Source organism: Stegastes partitus, unplaced genomic scaffold, assembly GCF_000690725.1.
Source record: "Stegastes partitus isolate 25-593 unplaced genomic scaffold, Stegastes_partitus-1.0.2 Scaffold435, whole genome shotgun sequence".
Lineage (NCBI taxonomy): Eukaryota > Metazoa > Chordata > Actinopteri > Pomacentridae > Stegastes > Stegastes partitus.
The window spans coordinates 266,646-278,653 of record NW_007578166.1 but is presented as its reverse complement, the minus strand read 5'-3'; the positions used below and the strand labels follow the sequence as shown (position 1 = coordinate 278,653).

The 12,008-nt window shown below is 41.8% G+C and overlaps 1 protein-coding gene across 1 annotated transcript; it reads left to right on the top strand.

Moving 5' to 3' along the window:
* Positions 1-287: 287 nt before the first annotated feature.
* On the top strand, positions 288-9,614 carry tnnt2a (troponin T type 2a (cardiac)). The gene is made up of 15 exons (XM_008286141.1): positions 288-405; positions 516-585; positions 743-753; positions 1,262-1,276; positions 3,008-3,064; positions 5,021-5,050; positions 5,289-5,313; positions 6,709-6,772; positions 6,995-7,111; positions 7,275-7,352; positions 7,445-7,555; positions 7,639-7,748; positions 7,895-7,985; positions 8,077-8,117; positions 9,353-9,614. The coding sequence occupies exons 2-15, from the start codon at positions 548-550 to the stop codon at positions 9,384-9,386; spliced, it is 822 nt and encodes a 273-aa protein (XP_008284363.1). The 5' UTR covers positions 288-405; positions 516-547; the 3' UTR covers positions 9,387-9,614.
* Positions 9,615-12,008: the final 2,394 nt, after the last annotated feature.

The window sequence follows — 12,008 nt, the reverse complement described above, 5'->3', positions numbered from 1 at the left end:
CAAATTTATTGTAGCAGTGTCTGGTTCTTTAATGAGTGTACGCATTCTTCAGCGTAGAGGTTGCAGATAAGAGTTGCGTGTCTGTGTTTTGTCAACGGCGGGGTGCCATACAAGGCCGAGGGAATGCCTGCACGAGTGTGTGAATCATTGTCTGTGAGCAACTGTGGCTTTATCCGGATCTTTTTGGCACTGCGACCCACAGTCGTGCACACGGCGGCCTTTTTAGGGAATGGTGATAACGGCGAGTACATGCTATCTAAAAAGTTATTAATAACACAACAAGGGGGTCCTAAAGCATCTTCCCCACAACACAGTCTGTTTCTTGACCCTCTGACGCCCACGAGAGGGACGACCTCTCCTCTGCTGCACATTGAATCTTTCTTTTCCTCTGGCTCTTTACCTCAGGTAAGCTTACGACCTTGTGAAACTGAAGCACGGTCTGTATGATATCGTAGCTGTTAATGAGTCATGGGGAAGTTGTAGATGAATTTATGGAGTCTGTGTTTAATGCTCAGATTCCCTGCTGCACACCTGAACGCACCCCGCCATGTCAGACAACGAGGAAGCGGTGGAGGAATATGAGGAGTAGGTGGAAATTTCTGTCTTAACATGCAACTCATCATAGTGCAGACATGTTGTAGTTTCTTTCCACCTGCTGATATAACAGCCATACATCATTGTAATGCGGTGACATGTGTTTTTGCTCACAATAGTAATCTGCTCGCATGTTTGACTTTCACAGGGAGGTGGAAGGTAAGAACTGACACCGTGACTCACCACACACAGTACGGCGCTGACAGTTGAAGCCGTGTTGTTTTAGCAAGTGTTTTCTCAGTAATCCAGTGAGCTTAATATAACAAATCTAATTGTACTTTAATATATACTTAATGTACTGTTACATGCATTTAAAATGGATGTTCAGCCTGTTTGCCAAGCAGGTTTTTATAGCTGTAGGTAGGGACGAATAAGTCCGATTGTACGCAGAATGTAAATAAGTAATTGACGGAAATATATAATTAATGTGAGTCATGTTTTTGATGCTGTTCTGAAATGAAGCACAAAGTATGTCCGTGCCAAAAACCGAACCTATAGTAGGAAAGAAACACTGCATGTAAAAGTTATTTATTATTCACTCTTTCTTTGGGATTGTCTCAAATGTAGCTGGATGTAACATGTGCTGCTTTAAACCAGCATGTCTCATTATGTGAAAAAATATGTAAATTTCTTCTTTTTGTATTCTCCTGGCTGTGTGACTCTGAAGAGGAGGCTGCTGAAGGTATGTACTGCTTAAGTTCTGACATTTATAAAGGAAATTCAAGGTCATGGATGGATGAATATTAGTCATGTTGCAGTTGGACATAACAAATGTCGTTTCCCGGAGCAGCAGGTGGAGGGATGAGAGTCATCGTGCTTGTGGTTAAAATACCGTAGCTGTGACTTACACTCACTGATTATTTGTGTTTGATCTCGTTCTTTCTTTCTTTCTTTCTTTCTTTCTTTCTTTCTTTCTTTCTTTCTTTCTTTCTTTCTTTCTAACTCGTCCTGTGCTTTGCTCATCAGGAGAGCAGGAGGTAGAGGAGGAGGAGCAGGCAGAGGAAGGTACTGCTTGAGCTTTGGGCTAAAAGTATTTTTAGAGATACTCCATAGATAGCAAGTATCAGGCTGATGTATCTGACATGCAACCGGAAATCACCAAGTGTTGTTTTTTGTTTCTCCCCCTCTTCAATCATAAACTGTTTCACAACCAGGCAAAAAAAATAAAAAATAAAAAAATCTTGAAATAGCTAAACAAAAAATTGATTTCAAATATTGAAAAAAATAAAATAAAATCCTAACATATCAGAGCTAGGTTGTAATGTCTCAGGACACACACACACACACACATATATATATATAATATTTATGTGCATAAGAGGAAAGATGACTAATAAGTGATAAAGTTGAAGTAAAAAATAAAAAATGTATAAAAAGGGAGAACCTATATCTACTTATATTTGAACATGTACATTTTTACTTTGTTCATGGATTTTAAATGTTTTATTTAAATGGGTTAATTTAGTTTTTGCATTGATATATTTCTTTATGATTTTATTTATTTACATATTTCTGTCCATATGTTAACAAGTTAGGTGGTACCAAGTTTACTCCAATGCGAGCTGAATGAATGAATGAATTACTATGCTCTTTTAGGGTGATTAATTTATTTCTATCTATGCATGCATTTCTGCATGACGACTAGTAAGGTCATTTTTTTGTCTTACACATGCCTGTCCTTAATCTCCCTCGACAACAACTGAAAGCCACCAAATGGCCAAACAAATGTCTGAACTCACAAAGTCAGTCTATATTTGTTGTCAGTAATTTAAACATTTCAGAAAGTACCTCCCGATGATAAAGTCTGTGTTTAGAACTTTGCTCACTTCTTAGTTTCGGAGATCTCAAGGTTCCCCCAAAACTGACCAAACACTACTCTGCAAATTGTTGATGCGTTTTAATGCTTCATCACGTTGTTTTGAAGAGTCTCGAGCCTCGGTTGAGAAAGTTTGCTTTCATCCCTGCTATCTGTTCCCAAACACACACACACATACACAAGGACGCAGCACTTCAGCAGCTCTTCAGTGCTATCGGCTTTGAATACCAGAGGTGGGTAGATCATTTAGAAACTATCTCCTGTTATTGTTCTGCTCTCTCCGTCTGTAGTGTTTGTACAGACTCTTGTACATTTCAGTCTGCAGCACGGAGTCCATCCAAACAACCAAACTAACATACGATGTGGATGCGGAATGTGCAAACGTGTAGGATTTGACAGAAAACAAAACATTCAACTGGGTTTAGCTGCTGTCCTCATTTTTTTAATCTCATCTCATGTCTTTCACCATCAACTTATGAATAACGCCAGGTCACTGACAAAGGGGAGCGATTTTTCCATTAGAGGAATGAGTCACTATCACACCCCGCGACAGTCGAGATGTCTCACTGATGTATCAAATCTTTGCTTCTGTACCAGAGGTCGCTCAAGAGGAAGACAACCCTGCTGCAGAGGAAGAGGCCAACGAAGACCTAGGTGAGCGGTTTCAAGAGTGGAAACACTGATGTCAGGTTGACGGCCCTTGACAGGCGTCTTGTCGGTGAATACCCCGCAGGATAACATCCTAATGTGGTGCTGGGCTTGTGTTGACAACTAAATGATGATGATTAAATGTATTCCACCCCTAACCAACAGTCGCAGACAGACGGGAAGATGATCTGCTATCTTAGTCACATTTAGCTTTGGTATGTGACAGTCTGCAGTTACTTGAAGTTCAAGTGCAGATGTTTGTGTGGTAATCCCCAGGCCTCCGAGTCCTCCCAGCCCTCAGGCGATCGCTCATTAGTCAGAATTAGGTGTTAGCCATTATGCACTGTTCCGACTTTATCTCTGTCTTGTCACCAGTTATAAGAAATGGGAGGGATTTTAGTTTCACCTTTTTGTGTCATTTATACCTTTGAAGCAGCAAACGCCCAGTGAGGAGCCTGTAGACTTTCACCTGATGTGTCACGAACACACACAGCGGATGGGAAAAAGTGAACGTATCGACTGCTAATTAAGCTTGTGGGAGTAGTTTTAGATTAGTTGGTCTGTCGGCTAGCTGGACCCCTTTGGTGCAGACTGAAATATCTCAACAAGTCCCTGATTAGTCTCCATGAAACTCTGCACAAACCCATAGGGATGAATCCTGCTGAATTTGGAGATACCCCGACTTTCTCAATTCATTGACAATCATCGGATGATTTACGATAATATTTACCATAATTTCTAGACTATTGAGCGCACCTGAATATAAGCCGTACCCACTAACTTTAAAAAGAAAACTAATTTTGTACATATACAGGCTGCACTTGTCTATAAGCTGCAGATGTAACATGGGATATTTACCCAGAAAGATTTTTTAAACTTTTAATTAAATACGTATTGGTAACATATATGTACCGTAAATGCTTTTTTCCGAACAGTGCCTGTAACACAGCTGGTTAAAAAAATAAAAATACAGTAGCCCACCAGGAGAAGTCATTGATCGCTATCTTCATCTTCCTCCTGCGCACTAAAACCACTAAAGTCATCTTCTTCAGTGCTGAAATTGAACAGCCTCACTTTGTCACACACTTCCTCAGTCTCTCTTTCATTGTCGCTCTCAATGTCACTTATGTCTCGAGGCAAATTTGTAAAACTCGTAAAAATCCGTTAATTAGCCGCATCATTGTTCAAGCCGCAGCGTTTAACGTGTGTGAAAATGTAGCGGCTTATACTCCGGAATTTATGGTAATATGCAAGGTTCCCAGATGATAAATCCTAATGATCATGATCCTCTTGCTTTTCTTCTACTGTCACCAGAAGGTCAAACATTTCCTTGGCACTACATTTTGAGCAAACATTCATGGTTCCTCGACAATCTTTCCTACGTACTTTGGCATATCCTCTGACTTTTCACGTAGCGCCATGATGTCCAAATAACCTGAAAAACCAGTGGCATTCCGCTCAACCTCCACCGTATGTTAAGTTTACTGCTAACTCGCAGGATGAAATAGTGAACATGAGAAATATTCCATCTGGTAAACATCAGCCGGTGAGAATATTAGCATCCTGTATTCTGTTTTTTTTAATTAAAAAATACACCTGTTGATGAAACATCCTTCACAGAAAAACAGACTGACGTTTTTATGGCATTCGTTTACAATGTTTAGTGGTGTGTCATTCAGAGGTCACAGATGCCTTCTTCCGTAAGAGACTGCTTATTATCATGACTTGTCTGTGTACACAACCTCTCTAACCTCTGCAAAGTCTACACGGCGCGCTGCACTTCTCAGACACACACTACTATAGATAAGCAAACAGCATCTCGGTTATTCTCCCCTTTTCAAGTGGTCTTGCCGTATCATTTCGCCTGTCACCACTGCGAACACACTACTATTTACTGAGATGTAATGCTCGCTCATTTGACACGCAGTCGCTAATTCTGCCAATTTTTGTGTTTGGTTTCAGATGGAGAAGGAGGAGCGGAGGAGGGAGAAGGTAATCGACATAAATATTTGCGCACTTTGCATCATGTTGTTCTTGGATGCCCTCAACCATAACCTGCAGAATTATGTAATTAGCCCATACACAGACTACATTGTTTAAACTTGCTGGGGCTTTGTGGTAAGATTAATTAGATAATCTGGTGAGTTCTCTGCGACTACGTGTGTTTGTGTGTGGTCTGGACCAGCTCATCTTTGTCTTTTCTTTCCATTTTTATCTCCTTTCACAACAGAGGAGGAGGCCAAACCCAAATTCAAGTGAGTAACGCCCATGCCTGAGCACACACACGTGTTTATGGTTCTGCAGAGCTGTTTTGGAAACAATTTTAATGAACGAGATGAACATTGGCAATTTATTTGCTTTCTTCATAGCTGCACAAGGCGACCGATGCCACTCTGTTGTTTGCGCGGTATTATATCACAGCGCCAGCAGCCAGAAGACAGAAACAGCCAGTCTTGCTCCGTCATAAATCCTACTACGCCAAACCTCTCTCTAATTAACGCTTCGCCTCTTGTTTGTTAAGTCTTGTTTGTAATCTTCAGCACCAAGAAATGGCCTCCAACAAGGGACCAGAGATGGAAAGTAGGCGTTATCTCTGTCTGAAACAATACATTTATTATAGAGTCCATCTATCCATCCATTAGCCAAACTTTTGTTGTCTTGTTGAGGGTCGTATAAGGCTGGAGAACAGCTGACACTGGCTGAGGGGCAGATTAAACACTGAACAGGTCTCCCATTCATTACATACTTACACTGTGAATTCCATCCATCCATTACCTATACATCGCTTAATCCTCACGAGGGTCACAGGGGGCTGGAGTCTATCCCACTTAGGGTGAAGGCAGGAGACACCCTGGACAGGTCCCCAGTCTATCACAGGGCTACACTTAGAGACAGACAACCAAGCACACTCACATTCACACCTACGGACAATTTAGAATCACCAATTAACCTCAACATGTTTTTGGACCTCGTGGGAGGAAGCCGGAGAACCCGGAGAGAACCCACGCTGCACGAGGAGAACATGCAAACTCCACACAGAAAGATTCCGGTGCCCCCAACGAACCGGCAACCTTGTTGCTGCGAGGCAACAGTGCTACCAACTGCGCCACCCTGCAGCCCTATACTGTGAATTGTCTTTTTAAATAATTAATAAGATACATAAATAGTCTTTACATCAATATAATTGTATAGATTTAATTAATTTAGTGCAAAATAAACTTTTTTGGGGGGGTTGTGACATCTTAACTCGGCCTAACTTGCCGTTTTTCTCTGTTTCCAGCCTTGGGTTTGAGATGTAGGAATTGTGTGAAAACCTGATTTGCAGATCACCTAATCATTTCTTTCTGCATTCATTACCATTGCAAATAATAAAGACGATACCAAAGCAAAGAGCATCGGAAAATCTACACATACAGAAGCTGCTTCGGAGCATTCACAACATGCACAGGCAAAGACATGTGGGAACAGACTGAAGGGACATCTGTCTGGCACCTGCTGATTGTTTTTTTTTTTTAGCTTAATTTGACAGCATCAGGGATTGCAACCAACTTTTCCAGTTTTAATTTTTTTTCCACGTTTCTTACATGATCCTATATCATTTAACCCTTTACATTCACAGTCCTCTCCTTTTTTATTTATTTTTTGCTCAGGCCATTCATCATGCCAAACCTCATCCCTCCTAAGATCCCAGATGGAGAGAAGGTGGATTTTGATGTAAGTGAGACACTCTGGTCAGAAGGACATCTGTTCAACCTGTCGTAGTTAGCTGTGCATAGGTTTATGTCCCCATTATTTCTACCCTGTATAATCCCAATTTTCTCTCTGCTTCCTTTAAATTAGACATCAATTAGCAATGTGATTATTGCTTCTGATTCTCTGTCTTGCCATAACAAAGAGTATCACACACACAGACTCACTGAATCCTTGTTTCTGTAGGACATACATCGGAAGAGGATGGAGAAAGACTTGATGGAGCTGCAGACTTTGATAGAGGTTCACTTTGAGAGCAGAAAGAAGGAAGAAGAAGAGCTCATTAATCTCAAAGACAGGATTGTAAGTGCACTAAAAAAACAGCCTGTCAAATGTCTAAAAAAAAAAAGATGATTTATTTATTTGCCTAACCTTTACTTAACCAGGACGTCCCTTCAGATTGAAATGTCTTTTTCAGAAATCTGCCTCAGGACATATTATGATCAAGTGTTGACCTATTATTCAGGACAAGCGCCGTTCCGAGCGAGCAGAGCAGCACAGGATCCGCAGTGAGCGAGAAAAAGAGCGTCAAAAGCGCCTTGAGGTAAAATCATGTTCAAGCTGCTTTCATTAATTTGCATAGATGCCTACATTTCATTCTTGGCCCTCTCCCTCTCCGGGTCCATGTCTCTGTAGGAGGAAAGAGCTCGTAAGGAGGAGGAGGAGGCCAAGAAGAGGGCAGAGGATGATGCAAAGAAGAAGAAAACCCTGACCAGCCTCCACTTCGGAGGTTACATGCAAAAGTTGGTAAGTGGAGCTCTTGTAGATCCAGAAAGCTACGATTAAACGACATAAACAATATTCACAGAGCCACGAATTCACTTTCTCAGACGGAGAAAAGGAGCGGTAAGAGGCAGACAGAGAGAGAGAAGAAGAAGAAGATCCTGCATGAGAGACGCAAATCTCTGGACGTCGAGAACTTGAGTCAGGACAGACTGAAGTAGGTGGAGAAATGCCACGTCATTATGTAGCATCAAACTAAATATAATGCTTTTCTCTCTTCATAGTACACATGAGGTCATGATAACAATCCATCATTATGACAACAGCCATCGTACGACTGTGTTTTTTCTGTCTGTCTCTCAGGGAGAAAGCTAAGGAGCTGTGGGAGTGGATGTACCAGCTGGAGGCAGAGAAGTTTGAACTGCAGTACCAGCTCACCAGCCAGAAATATGAGGTGTGTGTGTGCAGCGTTTCACAGAAGTAAGAAAATGGGCTTGAATAGAGCTCATTTTTTGTAATAGTTGCATGTTTGTTTTTCCTTCCAGATAAATGTGCTGAGAAACCGTGTGAGCGACCATCAGAAAACGTAAGAAAAAAAAACAATCTCTTCCTTTATCTAATGCAGGAGTGTCGAACTCCGGTCCTCGAGGGCCGCAATCCTGCAAGTTTTAGATGTTTCCTTCTTCCAACACACCTGATTCAAATGATCAGCTCATCATCAAGCTCTGCAGAAGCCTGATAACCATCCTGATCATTTGAATCAGGTGTGTTGGAAGAGGGAAGCATCTAAAACTTGCAGGATTGCGGCCCTCGAGGACCGGATAACGCCACACATACTTGTGACACAGACGCCTGCTCACAGACGATTTGGGCTCCCTCGCTGACTAAATACATAGAAAAGACAGAGATGTTTACAAGAAAGACATAAATGATCATAGAGTTCAGATAGCTGGACTAATAGTGGCCAGTATGAATGAAGCCTCACAAATATGGCTCCTACGCTTCCCACAAGGAAACTCGATAGCAAGTTGAATAACCCACCACAGTGAATTAAATGACTCCAGTGCATTAGCCGGCCTGATAAATGCCCATCTTTGAAAGCCAAGCTTTCTGTGAAGGAATTCTTGTTTCTAAGCCGAGCGGTTATGTCTTCAGACTTTAGAGAGCTCCCTGTAGTGCCACAGACGATGTTATACAACTGTTTCCTTTCAGTTTGTTCACTAGGAACACATCAGCATGAAAACTGCATACTTGTCTGAGCAACCTGAAGAAACTCTTTGTGTGTCTGTCAAAGCCAAGCCCAGATTGTCCTCCTGGGGAGTCCAGAGACGAATAGTTCTTTTCTTGGACCTTTATTATCCCCATTATACTAGTATACAGCAATAACAATTTCTCAAGGCATCCAGACACCGTTCACTCCTTTAGAGCTGAAATGATTAGCTGACTAATCTACTGGACAGCTGATAGACAAGAAATATTTATTATTTAGGTCATTTTAAGCACACTGCCCTCTTTCCTTCACAAAACATCTCCGCTTTCATTTTGCTTGGAGTCCCCCCAAGGCTCTGTTACTTGTCTTAACGGGACAAGATGGCTGCCAGGCTGGGTGTGACAGGTGTGACAGCTGACACACCTGTCACACAAACACACACTTAGCAGCGCTTGAATGAGCATGTCAATGTGTGCTGATTGGCTTATTTTTTTTGGAAAGGCTGGTAGAAGATTTTGCAACCTGAAATGTAGGCTAAATGGTCATTCTCAGTCTTTTAAGTGGACAAACAAGTTGTGCCGGAATCACGACCTGTCCCTTGCTTTCAACAGATCCAAGAGGACCAAGAGAGGCCTAAGGAAATAGGCTCTGACATGCTAAGTGAGCAACATCAGCCCCGTCCTGCACCTATTGCCTCAAACCAAACCCTGGATTTCCTGCCACACCTCAGTCCCACCTATTTTACTAATACCACAACCTGCAGTACCAATTATACTCAGTCTATCTCAGTGCACTGTTTTTCTCTTGTTACCATCGTTTTGGATGAGAATAAGGGTGTATGGGTGTAAATAAAACCATCTTGGTTGAATCTTTTGCTGTGTCAGACTCTGGAGTGTGAGCACATGAGCTCGTTTACAGGCACTTAAAAACAAAAAAAAAAGACACCACAGAGAATAAAGTGACTCCAGCACATTCAAGACGTGAATGCAGAAAGCCTAAAGCAAAGCGAGGAAGAGACACGCTCTGACATGACTGAGGCTGACATGATGCTCCTTGGGCTAACGCCCAGACATCCACCCAATATTCACTCACCCACACACACACACAAAGCTGAGAGAGAGAATGAATCATTTCCATCGTGCAACCCAGGTGGGAAAATCCTCCTTTGACTGCTTTCCAACTTTACAAGTGTATCAAAAGTTTCATCTCAAGCTGAATTTTTCTGACAATAGCTTAATTCTCAATCAGACATGCAGATACAGAACTAAATACCAAAGTCTTTGTTTTCTTGATCTTTAGTGATACAGATAGAAAAACAGTAGTAAAAACTGATTTATATCCACGAAAGTCAGAAGGCAACGAAAAAAGATTTGTTTCCTTTAAAACAGAATGGGGCATTGGGGTTTTCTTTGTGCTTGCAGTGGTTTGTAACACGTCAACAGACAACAGAGGTGGGACACATCAACAAGTGAATTGCATCTGCTGTTTTTTTCTTTCCTTTTTATTAGGCGAGTGTGGTAGGGAAGAAAAAGGAACAGAGACAATAGGTGATGGTGATTTATGAGGTATTCATCATCAACAGACAGGATACACAAGAAGATGGGAGTCATTCGAGCTTTAAAGTCCTACAGTGCCTACAAAAAGTATTCACATCCTTTGCAAATTTTCCCTTTTAATTGCTTTTCAACATTAAATCATGATCAATACAGTTAGTTGTTGAGGCCCCGTTTACACATAGCAAAAATGGTGATATAACAATGCATCTGGGCCTTTGGTTTACATGTAAATGAAGCTACACGTCACTGAAAACGATGGTATCTGAAAACTACGGCCAAAGTGGAGATTTGGAAAAACTCTGTCTTTACGTTTGCATGTAGATAAGAGGAGACGGAGTTTGACATCACAGAATCAGGGTCATCAGCATCATATGTGTGCGACCATATTTACAGTTTGACTACTGTGATAGTTCAGACAGGACACTTTGTCAGATATAACCATTTATTTGAGATCACATACATTTAGTTTGGCGGTGACTCTGCTCGTGATGCTCTGGAACGATCTGCGCAAGCATGACACAGATAATCCCTGAGATCACAAACCCCCCGCAGAGCCATGAATTTACAATTTACAATTTTTCGAATACAGTATGAACACGAGAACAGGAGACCAACTAAATAGTCTTCACTAACAGAATCTAGATTACATAGTTCAAGGTACAATAATGAACCATCTGCAACCTACAATCCCACGATATGGGAAACACCAGGGTTGTATGAGATTGAACTGTTTTTAAAAGGTGGTGGTTGGGGAGGAGGAGGAGATTTGATGATCTGCAGAGACTGGAGTAGCAGCGATGTGGTGAGCGTGAAGAGGTCAGAATGAATGAACGCTGCCTCAGTTATAAAGCACACTAAGTGGGTGGGCTGGACTTTAGCGATGACGATTGGACAGGAGGGGCCATGTGACCGCCTGACTCCGTGCCTGTCTGAACTAACGCGAAGCTCCATAAATGGATGCTGTAAAAGCAGTGCTGGTTTTTACATTTGTGCAAACGCTTTTGGCCTCGAACACCACATTTAGGAGTAGCTCCACTTCTTTGTCTGTCCAAACAACAAATGTTCCCAGCAACATTATCATTGAAGTAACAGGAAGTAATTTGTGCCATTCGTTGTTGTATGTTTTCCAGGATTCTAATTGGTTAGCATGGCTTTATGCTTCTTGTTACACCACCCCCTGTAGGTTTGGCATACTCGTAGCAGCTCTTAACAACGTGTTTATGGGGGTTCGTGTCAGCAAAGATTTTTTGGCGTGAACAATGTTATTTTTGAAAACGTAGATCAGTTTTCGTAAACACCTGGCTATGTGTAGACATGGCCTGAGGTCTGGGCTCTCACTCGGCCACTCCTGAACATTTCGTTGCTGTCTTTAGAACATCTTTGTGTAGCTTCGGCTGTACGCTTTAGGACATTGTCATGCTTGGAAAATAAATCTTTTCCCAGGTCACAGTTTTCTGGCAGTCTGCCATCAGGTTGTCCGTCAGTACACTCTGCTTTTACCTTCTGTCTTTACTAGCCCTCCAGGGAAACGTCTCCACATCTGATGCTGCCACCACCATGCTTTACAGTGGGGGTGGTGTGTTTGGGGTAATGTGTCCACCAAACAAAGTGTCTAGTCTGACCAAAATTTGGTGTCATCACACCTTCTTCCATTTGACTTTAGAGTCTCCCACCTGCCTTCTGGTAAATTCTAGCCAAGATTTATTATGTG

Bases quoted from the DNA above. Each gene is read 5' to 3' on its own strand.
- tnnt2a (XM_008286141.1), top strand. From the start codon at position 548: ATGTCAGACAACGAGGAAGCGGTGGAGGAATATGAGGA. The intron at 3,065-5,020 runs GTGAGCGGTTTC...GTTTGGTTTCAG, and splicing joins AGAGGCCAACGAAGACCTAG to ATGGAGAAGGAGGAGCGGAG. The intron at 7,556-7,638 runs GTAAGTGGAGCT...TCACTTTCTCAG, and splicing joins GAGGTTACATGCAAAAGTTG to ACGGAGAAAAGGAGCGGTAA.